At 42.7% G+C, this 20,981-nt stretch overlaps 1 protein-coding gene across 2 annotated transcripts; it reads left to right on the forward strand.

Annotated features, from left to right (window-relative positions):
• Nucleotides 1-552: 552 nt before the first annotated feature.
• per3 (period circadian clock 3) lies at nt 553-20,704 on the forward strand. 2 transcript variants are annotated; one of them, XM_076755113.1, is made up of 22 exons: nt 553-731; nt 8,694-9,119; nt 9,959-10,119; nt 10,216-10,334; nt 10,683-10,881; nt 11,202-11,250; nt 11,688-11,833; nt 12,164-12,242; nt 12,342-12,448; nt 13,212-13,368; nt 13,510-13,618; nt 14,187-14,315; nt 14,407-14,515; nt 14,617-14,728; nt 14,840-14,979; nt 15,078-15,239; nt 15,430-15,669; nt 15,782-16,635; nt 16,831-17,023; nt 17,524-17,710; nt 18,496-18,646; nt 18,726-20,704. In XM_076755113.1, exons 2-22 carry the CDS (start codon nt 8,833-8,835, stop codon nt 18,843-18,845), a joined length of 3,810 nt encoding a protein of 1,269 aa, XP_076611228.1. In that variant the 5' UTR covers nt 553-731; nt 8,694-8,832; the 3' UTR covers nt 18,846-20,704. The 2 variants fall into 2 exon arrangements, with proteins under 2 accessions (XP_076611228.1, XP_076611236.1); XM_076755121.1 differs by having other exon boundaries at nt 580-731; nt 15,081-15,239.
• Nucleotides 20,705-20,981: the final 277 nt, after the last annotated feature.

The following is a 20,981-nucleotide window of genomic DNA, read 5'->3' on the forward strand; positions in this document are numbered from 1 at the left end:
GAAGAAAAATAACTGTCAGCCAATGTTTCTGGAGGAGGACTGTATCCCAGTCCATTGCAGCATCAGAAGGTTTTCTTAACTTTGCTATTGACGCCATTATTACTACACTTAGCATTATTCAAAAAGCAACCTCAACAATTGTTGAACTTCTTAATCCAAATTGTTAATTCCCCTCCATCTCTTTGTGATTCTTGCAGTTTGATTCAACAAAAATATATTGTTACTATGTCAGATAACATACAACAACAAAACTAATTCAAAGCTAAACCCTCTTGTTGAAAGCAGCATATGTGAACAGCATTGCCTGGACCATGCAGCGGCTCTCTTCATTCATCCAGTAGTAGAGGGGCGGATACAGCGGGTTTATAGTGAGTCTGCGCCCGAGCAGCCGACACCGGACTTGTTGTCCCTCTGTTGTGTAACATGGAAGTCCACGTGAACTGTGTGAAAGCGGTTGACAGATCGTTGGGTTTGGCCTTGCCCACTGTCAGACGCTGTGACCAATCACACGGTAGATGCTAAATTAGCCTGTCCAATCACAATGGAGTGGGCGGAGTTATACTGCACCGGCCTCACGTTGCACAAATGTGTCAAGCGCTCCCGAGTGGGTGACGATTACGTACGTGACTGGACCATAATTCAAAAAATACTGATAATACGGCCCGGCGACCAAAAAAATAGCTTTCACATTTTTTGGATATTGATGCTGAGACACACGCGGAGTCGAAAGGGTAAATATTCCATCAGAAAACATGTAATGTCGTTAGCGAGTTGGCTAAGCTAACTTAGCTAACCACCTCGCCCACGGCACCAACCAGAGAGAACAGTAGATGTAAACAAATGAAATTTATTTGTTGTCTTGTGTCCATGTATGCTATTGTGAGTGAGTATTGTGTTGTTTTAGTCGGACGCTTTGCATTTCCATACAGTAAAGTACGACTTGGCTGTAAGTAGTGTGCGGGAGTGTATATTGCTAATGTGTTAGCTACATGACATGTCTGCCAGAAGTCAGGGGGTTTGCAGTCAGCGAGTGGCGCTTAAGGTGTTATTAACAAACTGTAGCTAATGTTGCTCTGAGACGCTTACATTATGTGAATAAGAAGTGTAATTATCATATCGGCTATTACAAAGGTCAGTAAGCTGTTAGTTCACGTTATACAGTAATAATTGAAATATCTTTGAAAAACTCCTCTGGTGTTGCAGCCTTGCTAGTTTCAGGATTTACTAACGTTCGTTGTCACATTCTGTATTTCTAGTGTTGTTTGTTGCTGGCCAGATTTGTGGTAATACACAAAACAATGCAGTCTTAGAAATGTCATAATGGCGTCTGTGCTTTTGCTTTCGGTGTGGTAGTAGCTGTCTCTCCTTTAACATTGAACCTTAAGCCGTGCAGTGGTTAGTGGGCTTATTGAGGTTACTGGGTTCATGTGGGGAGGGGGCAGTGAACCATGAAGAGTGTCAGGTTTGTTTTGAGTGGGAATGGCTTGTGGGCTGTTTTTCAAGTGGATGGAAGTCTGTAAAACATGTATCAGTGGAGACTTCCTCATGCCCTTTTCCTATCAGTTGTATATGTGTAAGTTTTTTCTTTTTTTCTTTTTTAAACTGTAGTAATAATCTTGGATTTTGAGGTGACCTATATATAGCTGTACCTACAAGTCTGGATGTATGTACCTGAAACCCATAGATACTTACCTTGTTGTCAGAAGGCAGTCAGTCTAAGTATATTGCCTCATGAAATACATGTTAGGGTGTGGATGAACCATGTTTACATGTTGTCACTCTGTTAATGTTATTATATAACATTGTGATTTCATAACCAAATATCGCTGAGCTGGAGATGTATATCCAGCCAGGCTTTTACTTCCGTATTGGCAGGAATTTAACGAGTATTTGCGTTGTAAATTTGAGTATGTCTGAGAATCTCTTAGAGATAACAAGATCAGCTTTTTGATTGCTTTTCGTCTTCATTGTTGTACTCACAAATATTTGGAGACAGAGGACATTCAAGAGACACAGTACACCTGACTTGAGCACATACTTTGTATCGCTCACTGCTCATGGCTGTTCTTTGACTCCATGTCAATCCACAGTGGGCCAACTCAGACTATTTGTCTTTCACCTTCCTAAAAGTTATTGCTCCTCTCAGAAAGTCAATTGCCCAAATAGAAGTTTTCTGCTCAAATGAAGAAATGTTGCCATTCCAATGTAGTATTGACTGCAGATTTTGTGTTGGGCCCAATCTGGATATGATGATCAGGCATTTTAGTATGTAGTAAATTCCCATTTGACCTGCATTGCCATGTTTCTTCCAGAGGAATTAAATTTTGATGATATGACCATATCATATTATCATCACACAAATTCTGAGCAAGCTGTAAATAAACAGCAACAATTGGTTGGGTGAGGTTGGGTGAAGGGTATTCAGTTGGTTGCAATCTGCAACCTTTGTACTCTTTTTATGTGCTGAAAGGGGACCACTGCAAGCACCTCACAGGACCTTGCAGAGTGAAAAAGTGGAATTCTGTTTTAATGATTTCTGAGGAGATATAGTGTTTAAGACAGATATTCACCTTTACGATCTTACCACCAGTGTTGACAGATGATCTGTAGCCTGCATGATAACCATATTGACATTGTTCAACTATAAATATCCCAAGGTGTAGGCTTGAGAAGGTCAAGCATTTTAATGATAAAGAGATAACTTAACTCTGAAGTTTAAAAAGTTACACATCACACAGTATCACATTTATTTAAGGCGGAGGAAATTTTGTACTTGTATGACTGGCCATGACCACTGATGAAGGTGAAGGTGTACAGTACAGCGGTTTTGGTGGTGACGATGGACTCTGGTTGTCCCCAATAGAACCAATTTACCAAAACGCAACAGGCTATGTTTTGGAAGACGTCCAGGGTTTATCACTGTACCCTCTCACCAAGTCACACAGTCATTATCTTACAGGTATTAAACTACTAATGAAACTGCTTTGATGACATTGGCCTCAAGATGCCCGTGCACTATCTGAGCTTCTCAAATCAAAGACCTTTAATGTCTCTTTATCATCCATCACAGGATAACAGCCCAGATCAGTGAATTTGTGCAGGAAATCTTGCACACTGTACCAAACACTGTCTATGTGCACAAGACCATTTCTGTATTCTTAACAGGCCACAGTCAGTCTGTCATTACTAATAAATCCATTTATTATCTCTAATCAACAGTAGTTTTCCCACTTTTTTCAAACTGTCCAACATATTTTTTCAAACTACAGACTGCTGAAGGAGAATGAACAATGCCCGGGAATAATGTATGAAAGGTGTGAAATGTTTTAAGGTTTGTTGAAAAGATGATGATAAACTGCATTGTCCTCTTTAATTTGTGTGGTGAAGCAGCCGATGGAGTATGAATAGTTGAAAAAACAAGAAACAGCCTAATTTCTATGAAAAGTGCTGAAAAAATGAGTAAATCTCATAATGTATGAAAGATTTGCAATATAATAAGCGTAGAATTGTGTTTCTCACCTAAAGTATGAATAAGATAAGTCTTGGAAGATGCTTGAAAAAGTGAAAATGTATAAGATCTGTGTGTGTGTGTGTGTGTGTGTGTGTGTGTGTCAGTCAAACTGCTCTAATTGGCAAATCAATGTCAGCCATGTCTTCCCAGCTGTAAAAGTTGTCATTTTGATGGTAACTGATGTTTGACCCCTGGGATGCATTGCACCAGCTGTTGCATGAGCTAAGCCTGGTCCTAACTGTTAAGTTGGTCTTTGTTAAGAAAAGTCTTTACAATAGACTGTATGTCAGTTTCACAAACCGAACTTAAGCTTACTCTTAGCAACACGTGGTTTTATTGATACATGTCCATGTGAATGCCCCCATGACAACGTCTATTGCCTAGCACCATGTGCTGTCAGGATAGATTGTTAACAATCTTCACTGTCTGGCAAATTGGTAGCTAACCATTTCATATTTGCATCAAAGTTATGGAGGGTCAAAGAAAGAGAAAAGGCAATTTCACGGACTTATAGCCTTCACAAGAAAACACTGACTGCCAAGCAGTCTAATGTTATAACAAACAGAAAAAACAGTTGGCTTAGAGAGGAAAAAGGGAGGCCATAAATGACTGCTCAGATAAAATGGAAAGACGTTTGGGAGCGTCTATTTCAACTGATCTCACTGTTGAAATAGCAATCGCAGTATCTCCAGACTCCCTTTAAAAAATCGTGCAGTTTTGAGAGTTGCAGAGAAACGACAAACTTGATAAATGTTGCTAAACAGCTACAGCAAATTCTTAATTCATGGCTTTTTGTAAATTCTAAATACTTCTGCTTCTACCTCAAAGACAGTCAATCCTATCAGGTAAATGGTAATATGAGAAATAGAAGACCCTGCTGAGCAGACTGTGTGAAATCTGTATGTGTTGTGTCAAAAATGTGAAAACTGGAGCAGGTAAGAAAAGTGGCTGTGTTTGTGCTCTCAGTTAGTTAAAGTTTTGTAAATCGAAGCTGGGACACACGTGGAATCGAAAAGGTAAATATTCCATCAGTAGACAGAAGATTTGAAATGTCGTTAGCGAGTTGGCTAAGCTAACTTAGCTAACCAGCTTGCCCACGGCACCAACCAGAGAGAACGGTAGACGCTTACATTATGTGAATAAAAAGTGTAATAATCATATTGTCTAATACAAAGGTCAGTAAGCTGTTTGTTCACGTTATACAGTAATAATTGAAATATCTTTGAAAAACTCCTCTGGTGTTGCAGCCTTGCTAGTTTCAGGATTTACTAACGTTCATTGTCACATTCTGTATTTCTAGTGTTGTTTGTTGCTGGCCAGATTTGTGGTAATATACAAAACAATGCAGTCTTAGAAATGTCATAATGGCGGCTGTGCTTTTGCTTTCGGTGTGGTAGTAGCTGTCTCTCCTTTAACATTGAACCTTAAGCCGTGCAGTGGTTAGTGGGCTTATTGAGGTTACTGAGTTCATGTGGGGAGGGGGCAGTGAACCATGAAGAGTGTCAGGTTTGTTTTGAGTGGGAATGGCTTGTGGGCTGTTTTTCCTATCAGTTGTATTTGTGTCGTTTTTTTTCTTTTTTAAACTGTAGTATTAATCTTGGATTTTGAGGTGACCTATATATAGCTGTAACTACAAGTCTGGATGTATGTACCTGAAACCCATAGATACTTACCTTGTTGTCAGAAGTCAGTCAGTCTAAGTATATTGCCTCATGAAATACATGTTAGGGTGTGGATGAACCATGTTTACATGTTGTCACTCTGTGAATGTTATTATATAACATTGTGATTTCATAACCAAATGTCGCTGAGCTGGAGATGTATATCCGGCCAGGCTTTTACTTCCGTATTGGCAGGAATTTGATGAGTATTTGTGTTGTAAATTTGAGTATGTCTGAGAATCTCTTAGACATAACAAGATTTTTTTATCTCTCTTGTTATCTCTATCTCTATCAGCTTTTTAATTGCTTTTCGTCTTCATTGTTATATTGACGAGGAGACACAGTACACCTGACTTGAGCTGACTTTGCATCGCTCATGGCTGCTATTTGACTACATCCACAGTGGGCCGGCTCAGACTATTTGTCTTTCACCTTCCTAAAAGTTATTGCTCCCCTCAGAAACTCAAGTTTAAGCAGGAGTTTTCTGCTCAAATGTTTTTGTTTTTCCACATATGAAGGGCTTGGTACATTGGCTGAGGGAGCTCAGTGCACTGCAAGTTAAAGGACCAGTGTGTTAGATTAAGGAAGTCTATTGGTAGACTATAGCCAAAACGTAATGTAATCTTCATAAGTATGTTTTCATCAGTGTATAATCCTGAAAATAAGAATTGTTGTGTTTCGTTACCTTAGAGTGAGCTCTTTATATCTACAGAGGGAGAGGGTCGTCTTCCCCGGGCTCCACCATGTTGCACTGCCTTGTTTCTACAGTAGCCCAGAATGGACAAATCAAGCACTGGCTGTAGTGCGAGTAGCGTTTCTCGTGAGTTTGTTCTCCTACACACTTGCAACATTGTAATGATAAAGAGATAACTGAGGTTACACACACGGTATCACATTCCAGGAACTTTTGTACTTGTATGTTCTGTGTATTTGCATCACGCAAATGCCTCATGTTTTGTCCTGTCAGGCCTCCTAAGTTGCTCAGTGATGAGCTCTCTTGGCTGCTGTAGTTTGGTCTCATGAAAATTGAACATATCAGTGGAACAGGGATACATAGTTTGTTTATTTTATCTGTGATGTTTTCTATTCTGTGATTACAGGATATCGGAAAATATTCTATTTTAACATTGTTTTTGGCCATATTGTCCATATTTTTGTTTAAAATTTAGCTCAGTTATTTTATTTTTGTTTTGACCATATACATGGTATTTTCTGTGTATGCACTTTTGCAGCTCAACAGTTTAACTTTTTACAATAATAAAAATGGGACGGTTTTACTCTTACGCCTACAAACACTGCAGATATAAACAGTCTCAAAAACCATAATCAACTCAACTCGAATCATTTTATTGATGGTGTGTTCCTGTCATCAATTTTTAGTGGTGCAACTAAGCTTTTTTCTTACATTTGAATCATGCTTTGAGCAAGAGTTCAAATTCCAACCTTGACCTTATTATGGCCTCCTCAGCTCTGTTTGTGTGCTGTAAAAATAAAGCAAGGCCAGAGCATTAAACCTACACCACAGTTAGCATGGGTTTGCATCTGTGCCTTGTACACACACCGTACTCGTATAATAAAAGGAAGGCTTATACGCACCGAATTGAGAAAGCTGCTTATGTAATCCTGCAGTGACGACCTGTTGAACAGCGCAGGATGTTTTCACTGGCTCCTGTTTATACCTCTCAGTACAGTTTGTGTGTGTGCGTAACTGACATAGTGAGAGCCGGAAAAAAGCTTGCAAAAGGCAGTTGACTGGAGATGGTAAAGACTTTACCTCTGTGTTCTTTTGTTATTTTGACTTTGATTTCTGAAAAATACATCCTAAAACAGCTAATTTGAAGTATAAATACTGTCTGAGTTTAAATCCATTTGTGATGTTGTACTCTTATCTGTAAACATTAGATAAAAGTGTCACTTCTGAGCGTCTCCAGGGAATTTGAGCTGAATTTGACTTGAATGAAAGATGAGGAAAATGTCTCCGCGGGAATCAGGCTACAGACTATCACATTATTATTGTTTATTGGTGTTGTGTAAAGAGTGATGATATGCTGGTGCCGGCAGTATTGATGGATGAAATGTGCTCATAAGTGTAAATTGTAGATGAGGGGAGTGAGTCAGAAAGCAGTGAGTCACTTGGCTCATCAGATAGTCTAATGGTATTAGATAACAAGGCAGACCGTGTGTTGTTCACCTTTGAGTAATGAAAAGCTCTCTCTTATTGAACGCAACCTTTTATTTGTCTTTATTTGATAATAAAGCACCAAGTATCACTCGTTTGTGACAAGTTCTCAGCCTTTTAATTTGGGGTTTTCTCATCCTCTCTCGATATTTTCCATGGCAGACATTTCGACATGTCATAGCGTGAAAAGCACAGGTGTAACCAACTGCAATACAAAGCCATGGCTGGACCTGGACACATGAATATAATGCAGCAATCATTATCATTATCCTTATTAATTAGACCTGTGCTTTTCCTGCTCTATAATGATACTGATTTTAAGCATGGTTTGAATATTCACTGTGTTCACACTGGAGAAATTAAGTATGTTCAACAAAAACATTCAGTGTGCAGAATCAGAAAAATAGGAAAATGGAAATGGAGGACTTACTCACAGCTGCAAAATGAATTTACATTACATTTTGACTTGTGGTAAGACAACTCCTGAAGGACTTTGGAAAACATCTTCAGGAAGACATTAGCTGTCTCTGAGGAGTGTGATTGACATCTGAAAATGCAGTTTTGTATCATTTCTTTTCATTAACTGCAAAAACAATGTGTTAAAAAATGTAATATATAATACATACTATGTACATTTCGCATGTACTGTGGACTTGCAACCCAGAATGTTTGTCTGTTCATGGCATAAAGCACAGGAAAACATAGTAGCAGAGCAAATTTAGATGTATCCTTCCTTCGGTTTAGGCTAAGGAAGCTGCTACCATATCCCAACAACTCCAAGTCCTGACAAGAATTTATACCCCGTTAAGCATATTAAGAAAATGTCCATGAGCATCACTCAAGGTTTAATAAGTAACATTTTACTGTCTCATAGCACAAAACAAGCAAAGCGTGTCTGCAGGGGTTTGAGCAGGTTGCTCAGCGGGGTATTACTTCACACTGTGGTCACTACTGGACTGTTTAGAACAAACCTCCTACTGTGCCTCACATCTTCAACTGGGGAAAGATGGAGCATAGTGCTGATACCGCATGTCATAAGGCTTCCTGAATGCTTTAAGGCTCCAGTGTCCTCATCTTAAAGTCTGGGAGGAACTGCATATTATTTTTTGATCCACTTTTTATTTTCATCTTTTAATTTAGATTTTGTCAAAATAATGCCTGTTAATGCAGCCCCACACCTCTGAGGTGGATTTGCTACTGTTTACAGTCACTGGAGTTATGTAAGAAATGAGCTGGTTGGACACCACCTGCTGCTTCTTCTTCCATGTTGTGAATTCAGTCCTGCTAAGTTTGCTCTAATACTGTTACTTATCATCTCCCTTTATTTTTTTGTATCTTACAGTGTTCAAGGCAGATCCTTATATCCAGCATTTAGCATTGATTGAATCAACACTAATTTATCATCACCACATGGAACCCATTCCCCTTGTTGAACATATGAAGACCCTTACCGACCACTGTGATTGGATAAGTTACTATTGATGTGTGACCAAATTGCTGAGATGCCCGGAGGTGACAGCGGTCCAGACGGGGAGGAACCTGCATTACCATCAGCCACGGGAGAAGATGGAGGGGAGGGGAGGGTGCCGTCAGGGCAGCAGGACGGAGGGCCTCAGTTAGAGTGCCTCAGCAGGGAGGAGAGCGGAGCTTCAGGTGGAGAAGTGGGGCAGGAAGATGAGGAGATGACTAGTGGATCAAATGACCTGTCTTCCTCAGCCAATCACAGCCCTGGTAGCGCCATCGGCTCCACCTCAGCTTCAACTAAGAGGTATTTGTCTGTTTGCGAGTGCCCTGACCTCTAGCCATACCTTCACATTCAACTACATTGACTTAAATTTCTCCTTTGTCTTGTCATCTCAGAAAGAGTTTTAAAATGCACCACAGCTCAATCTGCCATTCCAGTATTTGTAATGTTATCTGACAGTAATGGTATATATCACAACACAGTAATTACTGCGAATTCAATTAAGAACAGGTTTAAAATAAGTATACCGTACCACATTTGATTATCTTCTTCTTTTACTTAGAACGGCCATACAAACATTTGAGTTAAAAACAAAAGACTGAAAAGAGTGAAACTAACATCCTTTCAAAATGGATTAGTTCCAAAAGAGACCCGTCATTTCAAGTGTTACAGGTTTTAAAGTTAACAGGTGCAAGTACATACCAGCCTGACTCGACTGGAATGTCCAGTGAATTCAGTCAGGCACAGGTGGGGTGCAGTCAAGTTGTAGAAGATAGATACTTGCCACATAGATACGGCAAGTAAGCAAGGTCAAAATTGAACCTGAAAACTTGTACGTAACCTGTATTTTAAATTACTGCTGTTGCCTTTTAAAGCACTGAACGGTTTACAGCCAGTGTACATTTCTGATCTGCTGCTCCATTATGAACCTCTCAGATCGTCTAGTACAAGGTCTGCCCACCGTCAACCGAGTCAAGACCAAACACGGAGAGGCAGCATTTCAGTGTTTTTGCCGCACATATTTGGAAAGAACTCCCAGAAAACTATGGATCTGCTGCAACTCTCAGTTCTTTTGGCTTAAAACTGTCCTGTTTGCTTCTGCATTGTATTGAGTTAAACTCTCCCAATCCATGTGTGTGTAGCAGTGAGAACGCCGACGGTAGCAGAGGGAAGGCCCACAGAGAGGTGATGATGACGGTGGCCGAGATGAAGAAGAGGCTTCCGTCTGACAAACGCAGTCGCAGCAAAGCCAGCACGGTGGAGGCCTTACATTATGCTCTCAACTGTGTCAAACAAGTTCAAGGTAAGCGGACACCTGGGAAGTCTTAGAAACTGACACCACTTTTTCTGACATCACCTTGTTTCAAAGCAGCACGTATGTTTGCGTGTTCCTCTGCAGCCAATAGCGAATACTACAAACTGCTGATGCGAAATGGCCAGGATGAAAGGAGAGATGCCTGTGTTTGCACTCTGGAAGAGTTGGACCGAGTGACCTCTGAACACACCCTTAAAAACACGGTACACATACACTCAGACGCAAACACACACACACACACTTACACAGACAGCTCACAGCAGCTGATGCTGTTGCTACTTAAGTAGTCATGACATTAGAGGGTTTGTTGGGATTTGTTCTCATATTCAACTTTGATACTGATTCAGGACTCTGTCACAGTTGGAGACCATCTTAAAGTAAAAACACACTCTTACACATTCATATGTATATGGTTACTTTTGCCTCACGCCTGGGCGGGTGTGTGAGTGTATGTGTGTTTACTGCTTTTGTGTGTGTCTGTGACTTGGCTCGCTTGTGTGCTTGTGTCTTTCTACATGTGCGTGCGTACGTCTCTCTGTGTCTGCGTGTAGGATTCCTTCGTGGTGGTTTTCTCGCTGTTGAGCGGCCGCGTGCTGTACGCATCGGAGCAGGCTCCCAGCATCCTGTGCTGCAAGAGGAAGTTCCTGGAGTCGGCCAAGTTCGTGGAGCTGCTCTACCACCAAGATGTTAATGTCTTCTACTCACATACAGCTCAGCCACATCTGCCACCCTGGAGCAACTCGCACACAGGTGTGTTTGGACACTCATGATGTTTTGAGTCGGTTTCCTTTTATTTCAGTGTCATTTAGCTTATAGTGGAAAGCTTTAGCTGAAGAACTTTGAGGTTTGGGGTGCGGGGGTCTGGCTTTATTTATTGCAGTTTGTTGACACTGTAAGCTTGTTATATTTTCAATTTTTTTCAGGTTATATTTAAATTTACTGTTCATTTGAATTTACAACGGTGTAATAAATATTTGATTTGATTGACTTTGTACATAACTGAGTCAGTGCAGGTAATGGAGGGAGTAACTGGCAGGTGACTAACTTTCCTCTGTTCTCCATCTCTGCAGGGCTTCTGTTTGACTGTGCCCAAGTCAAGTCTTTCTTCTGCAGAATCAGGTCAGTACACACACTGCATTTTCATTCTATTAAGGACCTTTCTGAGGCTATGCCACCCCTAAATCTGTGAATTCACAATAATACAGTCTCTCTGGGAAGATCAGATGTAATCAGAAAAAAATGAATTTCCACAAATTCTTAGAGAACATTATGTGAAGTGACCCATAATTAACCAGTCTTTACCAGCAGATATTAGTGAAGAACAACTGGAAGTTGCTTCTAAGATCCTCGGACCTTCTGCCAACTCTTAGGGACTTGACTTTTTACTTTTACAGAGCAATTACTTTTGTAGAAGGAACGTGTAGATCTGGCCGTAGTCTGCATTTGTTTAAATCATTCCCAGATATACTTTTTCAGTGTTTGATATTAGTCGAATAAAATGGCTTACTGTATGTTCATTTCATACGTTACAGTAGAAATTTCAATTTATATTTTAGGGGTGGGAAGGACCGTGAGGGTGAGATGCGTTACAACCCGTTTCGGATAACACCCTACCTGCTGAAGGTGCAGGGAAAAGGAAGCAGCGGGGAGGAGGAGCCGTGCTGCCTGGCGCTGGCTGAACGCATCATCTCTGGATATGAAGGTACAAATATTAATATCAGCACGTCAAACTGCACAGAACTCAAACAGCCAAGTGAATAGTAAACAAAAAGCTGTTTATCTACAGACCTTTTTACGCTTGTGCCTGAACACACAATGTTAGCTAATTTCTAATAGAAGATGTCTGTCGAACATCCGGCTTATTAGTGGCCACCCCAGAGGTGTATCTGAGGAAGTTGTAAAGAAATAAATATTATTACTTGATTCACTACCTCTGCTTTGTTATGCTTTTAGTAAGCAGTATGTAGAGGCCCTTGTGTACTTAAACATGTAACAAAGATCCCTGTGACATTGATACTATTCGCCTGTGCAGCTCCTCGGATCCCCTTGGACAAACGCATCTTCACCACCACACACTCGCCTGGCTGTGTGTTCCTGGAAGTGGACGACAGGTCAACACACATACCGACCTTCTGCACAATCCAGGTTTACACTGAGCTTTTTAAATGGCGGCGTGTTGATGAGGCTAATTTGATGGTTGCTGTCCACAGGGCTGTGCCGTTGCTAGGATACCTTCCTCAGGATCTGATCGGGACGTCGTTGCTGACTTGCATCCACCCAGATGACCGCCCCCTCATGCTGTCTATGCACCGGAAAGGTTTGTTTGTTTGTTTGTTTTCTTATTAATAAGTTTAAGAGCAGAGCTTGTCAGTATACTGAGATGAGAATTTGTCAGTGTACTGGAAAAATATTAGTAGCTTAACCAATAACCAAGTTTCACCCCTAATGGGGACTCTCCCAAAATTTCATCCAGTGTTGTTTATAGGGGTGTCACAATTTTCCAAATCCACAATTCGATTTGACTTTCAAGTTTAAGGTCACACAGCGCTGATGGCTGTGTCATTGTCAGTCTGTTGAGTCTTGATTTATAAATATCAGCAGATCATTGGTTTTATTCTGACAGCGGCCATTTATTTTTTCAAAAACATAAAAGAAAAACAGGAGTCTCTGTGTGTGTGTAGCAGTGTGTATGTGTAGCATAGCCTACAAACTAGTTTGTCATTTAAATCACTTATGGGAACATGACACCAGTGACTTCAAGCAGGAGGATTTTCCAGGTCTGTTTCTCCGTCATCTCCGACTCCAACAGTGGCCATAGTATCAAGTGTAAAAGTGCAGCTGGAGGCTGCTTGTAAGCTCCACTGTGTTTGAACAGTTTATTGTTATTGTTTTCCTTTGGACACACACCGGATGGGGATGAAGAGAATTAAAATACTAGCAGAATTGCAGATCCTCATTTCGATTTTTGATAATGAGTCGAAATTGTGACAGCCCTCGTTGTTCATAGTGACCAATCAGTCTCACAGTCTCCTGCATCCTTCCCACTCTCTTGCTGTTTTTTCTCTTCATGCCATGTGTAGTGTTGAAGTATGCCGGCCAGTCTCCATTCGAACACTCTCCAGTGCGTCTACGCTGTCAGAATGGAGACCACATCACCTTGGACACCAGCTGGTCCAGCTTCATCAACCCTTGGAGCCGCAAGGTGGCCTTCATCATTGGACGGCATAAAGTCAGGACGTAAGTAACAATGGCACAAACTCATTACCACACAAAGACGGGTTTGGTATTTGCATGGTCTGTCATACAATACACCTGTCCTATGTGTTTAAAGTGCTACAGCAGCACTGTTATTGCTAAGAGTTTGTCTTTTGTCCACAGGAGTCCACTGAATGAGGATGTGTTTGCTGCTCGGACTAATGACGATGTCCCAGTCACCCATGAGGAAATAAAAGATCTGCAAGGAAAGATCTACAAGCTTTTCCTGCAGGTCATTATATCAGTGCATCATTCAAGTATTTATTGTCATATCTCATTAGAGGAAATTAAATACTTGTCGATAATCAATACTAAAATTAGCTTTCCTGCCTCTGTTTCATATGAATTTTAAATCAGTCCTTTATGGTATTTTCTTAGGTTTGGTTAACTTAGAAAGAAATCACAAGACAAGTCTCTGGGCTCTGATAATTTGAAGGCAATTTTTGACACATTTCAATGCCTTACTAGGTAATTAATATAACTAATAGTGAAAGCAAGTTGCAGTCCGAGACCACATATATAGGCCATAGGTGTACACTAGAAATGCATTGTTCGATCAGTAGTTTTTGGTATGACTGGCCTGACTGGTGACTGGCTGATCGCTGTCACATTATCCGGTTCTATGTCAGTGAAATGTATACGCATGCAGCTGTCCCCCAAAAAAGTTCTTTTATATTCAGTTTTTTGTTATGAACATACAATTGAATTTTTCATTAAAGAAAATTAATGAAAAATGTTTGTGTATGCTGCTAATTACAGAGAGAGAAAATCTGAATCTTCTCTGTGTCTCTTCTCCACAGCCGGTCCATAACAATGGTTCCAGTGGTTACGGCAGTTTGGGAAGTAATGGCTCTCATGAGCACTACATCAGCGTCGCTTCTTCAAGTGACAGCAATGGTAACGTGTGGGAGGACTCGCACCGGGAACTGGTAAGACATCACAGTGACATCACAGCCCAGGAAGCCAATGGTAACCCTGCTACCAAGTTGAATCCTGCTGATACATTGTGTGTTATTGCAGATGACTCTGCAGCAGATCTGTGCTGATGTGAATAGAGTGAAGACTTGGGGCCAGCAGGCTTATCTGGGTTCCAGCCACAAAATCGCTCTCCTTGGCAAGCCTGCCACAAGTAATGCAGCACCCCACATTGAAAATACAAAACATAAAAAACACTGTGTTAAAATGTGCAAATGTTTTAATATTGGCTAAAATGACCCTTTATTTTCCCAGCACGTCTGTGCCCCGCTGCCTCCAACCCTGAGGTCAGAGATCATGAAGGAAGCAGGAAACAAACACACATTCCTTCCTATCAGCAGATCAACTGTGTGGACAACATCATCAGGTGTGTGGTGTTCGCATCATCGTGCCATTCTGAGATCACGTTTGTTTCATGCTAATCCACCTAATTCCTATCACACTATTAATTGTGTGTGCCTCTGTTTGTGTCTTCCAGATATTTGGAGAGCTGTACAGGTCCAGCCCTCAAGCGGAAGAGTGACTCTCATTCCTTGGCCACCTCGTCTTCCTCATCCTCTACCTCGGAAGACGACAAGCCTGCTGGAGCCACCGACACAGCTCAGGCCAGCTCAGATGGTATACACACACCGCACACTACACAATCTACTACTCGGTTATCATTTGAGTAATATGATAAAAAGCAACTATTCATCTCATTGCTCCTCACTTCCCAGTAGTGTTGGACAGTGGGGTGTCAGTGGCCCCTACCGCAGCAGCAGTTGTTGGAGCACCTCTGACAGACATCACATTGTCCACTAAGGCCATGAGTGTAGTCTCTGTCACCAGCCAGTGTTCGTACAGCAGCACCATCGTCCATGTGCCACAACCTGAATCAGGTACATAAACATGCCTTTACATCTGTGTGTCAGATGATGGGAGTCACTCTGAGACTGCAACTGTTTTGTTCATCTTAGATTTTAATAAACTGCATATTAGAGTTAAATCTTTAATTAGAAAAGCTTTGGGTCAGTGTCACATTGGGAAACTGTCGGTTGAATATGTTCTTTCCTCAATGTTCTCTCACAGAGGCCACGGCACTGGAGGATGCCCCGATGGGCAGTGAGCCTGCTGATGCTGCTCCGACCCCTGTCCGTCCCGCCACAGAGGAACGAAGGTTTATAGGTCTCACCAAGGAGGTGCTGTCAGCTCACACCCAGAAGGAGGAGCAAGAGTATGTGGATCGATTCCGCCATCGGATCCTCCAGAGCCCCTACAGCTCCTACCTGCAGCTGGACACCAGCTCTATGGCTCACTCCCACCACCCAGGTATGTGTGTACTTATTAAAGTGGATTTAGAGTCAGCTGAATATCATTTTAAAAGGACAGTTTGGTACCTATGATCAAACTTATTCTACGGGCTGTGTGCATCTTGCAACAGGTGACTACCTACATCCATTGAGCGGTGGTGGGTGGAATCGCTCTCGGAGAGGAAAGGCAAGGCACAAGCGCCCCAAACCCCAGGGTTCCTCAGACAGCTACGCTTCGCCACCTGGTCCCAACTCCTCCTGGCCCTCCTCAGAGTCCTCCCAACCCCAGATGGGGGCCCCCTACAGCCAAACATCCCAACTCCAGGCACCATTCTTCCCCATGATGGCAACCCAGCCCGGCCCGGACCAACCGCTCAGACCACAACAGCTGCCTGGAGCGACCCCTGTGGTGCTGCAGCCTCCTGACCAAGGCCTGTTCAGCTACAACTTCAGCATCATGCAGTCTGCTCAGAGTCTGCCAGGCATGCAACCAATCCAGATGGAGCCCATTCAGAATCTGCAGAATATGCAGAACTTTCACAACCTGCAGCCCATGGCTCCAGCCCAGAACATCAACCCATACATGACTCCGGTCATGGCTGTCATCCTGCCCAACTACCCAACTTTCACTCCAGGTTACCCGTCCATTTACCCACCGTCCGCTCCTTCCATGGTTCCCCAGGCACCAATCACCATGGCAGGCTTTGCCCCTGGCAGTGCCCCCCTCCCTCAGCCTGTGTTCCAATCCCAGTCTGGACCCCACACTCAGACCCCAATGGGCCATCTGCTTTGCTCACCCAGAGCCAGCTCCTCTGTAGGGGAAGCAGAGGAGGAAGCCGGGCCTCGGGCTTTATTCTCTAGCTCTCGCTCGAGTTCTCCGCTGCAGCTGAACTTGCTGCAGGAGGAGCTACCAAAGCTGAATGAAGGGCAGAGCAGCACCGGGCACAACCACGCTGAGAGCCTCCACGAACAACTTGCCACTGAGGTGAGACTACTGTTCCCCTGCTAACCTTCACTGTCAACATGCCAAAAACTTTTACAACTTTCTTCTTTAAGTTTTAAGCAAGTACAACTCACATCATTCTCTCAGTAGGCATATTTCATGTATTATGGCTCTTCACTTGTATTCACAGCACAAGTACGTGGTTTAGTTCTGACTGTCAAACTTTGTCTTGCGCAGGGTGATAACCCCAGTGATTCGGGGAACCATGATGCCCAGTCTACGTCCAGTGAGCTGCTTGATATGCTGCTGCAGGAGGATGCCAGGTCAGGGACCGGCTCCAACGCCTCAGGCTCTGGGTCAGGGGAGTCCGGAGGTTCCCTGGGATCTGGATCTGGATCTGGCTCCAATGGAACCTCCACCTCACACACTGGTAAAAGGGGAAACACACATACATACAATACACACATAAACAAACACTTAGCTCTCACTTGTAAAAACAGTTTGGGGACACCATTACTCAAGAATTCCTTGAAGGATATCAGCATTAACATAGAGTATTAATAGGTACAAAAAGGTGAAGTAGAAGGATTGCATTCAACTTTGGGTGATCACAAATCATCAATGTATATTGGACAACAGATTTTAACTTTCATTACATTCATCTATGGGCACCACCCTTAAAGATAGGAAACTGATTCATTCATTCATTCTCATTCTGGAGGTTGCTACTAACTTTTTGTCTCGTGTGTCCGTAGTACTTCATACATAGAGTACAGCAAAACATGAGCCATAAAACTGAAACAATTCGAGAGCAGTCAGGCTATATCATCAATTAGACAGAATGATGGGTCAGGTATCGCACTACAAGAACAACAGTTTCCCTTCATAGTAGGCAGAAGTGACTGATGCAGAGCTTTCTCTGGCTTACAGGCAGCAGCAACAGCAGCAAATACTTTGCCAGCAATGATTCATCGGACACATCACGCAAAGCCCGAAAGAGCCAGGAGGCACAGGCAGAGCACCAACACAGCTTCGACACACGGGTGGAGAACTCACTGTGGAGCATGATCCAGCACACGCCTGACCATGTCATGATGACGTACCAGATCCACACCAGGTACACGCTCAACACCTCTCGTACGGTTTCCATTCCACTCATGAACAAAAATATAATGTCGGTCCTCTCAAAACCTTTTGTTTTCGCATCACACATAAAACAAACATGCTTCCACATTTCAGCCCACACAGTCCAGGGAAGCAGTACTTTCCTTTTCTGTCCTGTGTAGTTAAGTGCTGATTCATCCTCACGGTGATTTGTGTTGTTAATCACCATCTTTTAGAGGGTAAAATATTATATTTAGATTATGCTGATTTTAAGTTGAGACCTTGTAAACATAAACAGAGCCAAGCCACGTTTGGCAAACATACCCTGTTTAATATCTTTCAAATGTATTGTCTCATGTAAACATCCAGCATTAACCAGTGCATTCAGCTCAAAGAGGTCAAAGCTCTTTGAAGCAGCTGGTTTTGGGACCACGGACAGATTAGCATTTCTAAGACTTTCGAGTGTTTTGGAGCTTATCATCATTTTTCGTCAGGCCATTTTTCAGCAGTAGTCTGATAACTCTGCCTCTCCGAGTCCTTTGATCTTAACATTGACACCCAAGCTACTTCTCAGACCTGGTTCAAACATGGCAAAGTGTTTGAAACATTTTTTTCTGGACAACCACTGTGTGACTTCTCCTGAGTTGTTCCTGTGTTGTCTTCTCGTGATGATGGTGCTTAAAGCAAAGGTGAATTTCGGCTTTGCAGGTGCCCTCTGCTGACTCGATTGTGTGATGATGTTCCCATGTCATTTAATCCTTCGTCTTTGTCCTGTATCTTGTCTTTCCTCTCCTCCAGGGACCAGAATGAAGTGTTGGCAGAGGACATGGAGAAGCTTCGGGTGCTTCAACCCCTCCAGCCCTGGTTCAACAAGGAGCAGAGACAGGAGCTGGCTGAGGTCCATCCCTGGATCCAACAGCACACGATCCCACAGGAGATCGACACACAGGTGGGGATCTCACACTCGCCTCAAACATCATCTTTCTGCACACCTGAGCACATGTGTAACATATCTTTGTGTCTCACAGGGTTGTGTGGGCTGCAGCACAGGCGCAGGGGTCGCCCACTCCCCTCACCCTCCCCCCGACAGTTCGTCCCCTCTGGAGAGCCCTCAGCAGGACTCCATCGGACCTGTGGTGGACACTTGAGAGACCTGGAAGCCTAAACAACCAACCACCCAGCTCACAGTGAACCAGCCCTGCCAGAAACCTCAACAACTCCCACCATTTCTTCTGACCAATCCAGAGGAGTGGGTCCCTGTGCTTTAGTGTGAAGTTTAACATGTTTTGTAAAGGCATCAGAGGCTTGACGAGGCCCTGAGGAACAGAGGAGGCGAGAGTAACGGGCATTTTCTCTTAATCAGCCTCATGTGACTGCCTTTATCGGACCATAAATATTATACCTCTCTACTTTTTGTCTTTATAGACCCCTGTAGGGGTTTGGTTTGTATTTAAGATTGACCAGATCCTTTGGCACCATGAGCCGCTTGATGCTCAACATAGGAAGAGGGTCCCATGGTTGCTGCCCCTGAAACATGAGCACTGTGTACACAAAGCCGGTCTGCAAGATGTGTGCGACTGAGTGACAAGACAATGACAGTGCTGTCCCAGTATGAGGACACACGGCAGACTCTTCTCCTGAGACATGGAGGTTGTATAGTTCGTGTACCACATCGACTCCTTCACCTGCAGAGTAAAGTACCATGGTTGACACATGGTAGATTGTTTAGATGGACACTGAGACAAAGACACTTTTGCTGCTCTCTGTTTATAATGTTCAGATTCTAATCTTGTAAGTTAATTGTTGTTGGAGTGTATTCTCTTATTCCATAGGTTGATTTGCTTTTGACCAGAACATCAGTCTTTATGTTACTCTGACTCAACAACAACGACAAATGCAGTGATCATTTCAAATTGAATTTAGTGCTGCAACCCAAGTCCCCCCGCCGCCTAACCCTTCCTGTAGCACCACCCAGTGTCCTGCCTTGTCATCACCCTACAGTACCTGTAGCTTGCCTCTAATTATAGACACAGCGTGGCCCCAAATGTCTTTTGATCCTGAGTTTACTTAATGAATGAATTTCATAGGGCCCTTTCACACCAACCTTGTTTGGTCCAACTTTTCAGTCTGATCCAAACCAAAATTACAGGTGTGAAACCTCCCCTGGACCACAGTCCAGACCAACACCCGACCCTTGGTCCGATGAAAAGAGGTGGTCTCAGTCCAGATCAGATTCAACCATGGTTTGGTTCTTTTCTAGTGTGAAAACATTTTTTATTTTTTTTTGGATGCTTCGGACTTTCGGACCAATTGCAGGAAGTTTTAGCAGGCTATCGTCGGAACAGGAAAAAGGAAAAACAAAGCAACAATACAAAACAAGCTCCTGTAGCACACGGTGAGAGGAAGACAGCAGATGATTGGTTGAAATTTCCTTCGTCAGCTTTATAGAGACTCGGTTGGAAAAAACTCACAAAAAAATCTGACACCTTTCAATTATTTTTGAGAGAGAGGGAAATTGAATTAACAACACGTGACGTCAGACAAAACTGACCTTGATTCAGATTTTCAGGTGTGAAAAGGCCCCTGGACTGTGTGTAGCTGTCTGTTTGACTGGCTGTGTGCGTGTTCGTGTGAGAAAGACCGAGAGGAATTGACTGACCTATTGAAGTTCTATGAATGTTGTCAAAATCTTTCTCGTACTGGATTCAAATTAGAGGTAGGTTTGTGTGTGTGTGTGTGTGTGTGTGTGTGTGTGTGTGTGTGTGTGTGTGTTTGTGTGCGCGCGCTGACTGATTGAGAAGTGCTTTCTTCAATACAGTTGTCCAACAGTGCAAGACAGACCAGGGTTTTCTACCGTTTTTAGATTCAGAGTATATTACAGTACCATGTATTTTATAGAAAACGTACACAAAACAAACTTCACAAAGTGTATAAAAAGCCATTTGTCTTGAATTCAGGGACTGTTTGTTTGTGACACAAAGGAATGAATAAATGAACTATGACCTAACATGTTAGACGTGACTGTCTGTTCAGCATAATACACAGCTAATAAGGAGTAGCTATGCTGATACTTATGATCAGGGGTGTAGTTGTACAGCTCGTACTCCATCAGTGCTGCCAGTAGGTGCAGGCTCAACACAAAACATTCAGAAATGACAGACGTCTGCAGCAAAGTGTGGATACTTGACACCACAACCAGGGACATAACTATCAATCAGGACACCAGCATCCATCATCATGCTGATAATATTCTGATATTTTGTAGTATTTCTGTATTAACTGGG

The sequence above is a fragment of the Chaetodon auriga genome, chromosome 2 (genome assembly GCF_051107435.1).
Source record: "Chaetodon auriga isolate fChaAug3 chromosome 2, fChaAug3.hap1, whole genome shotgun sequence".
NCBI classification, from domain to species: Eukaryota; Metazoa; Chordata; class Actinopteri; order Chaetodontiformes; family Chaetodontidae; genus Chaetodon; species Chaetodon auriga.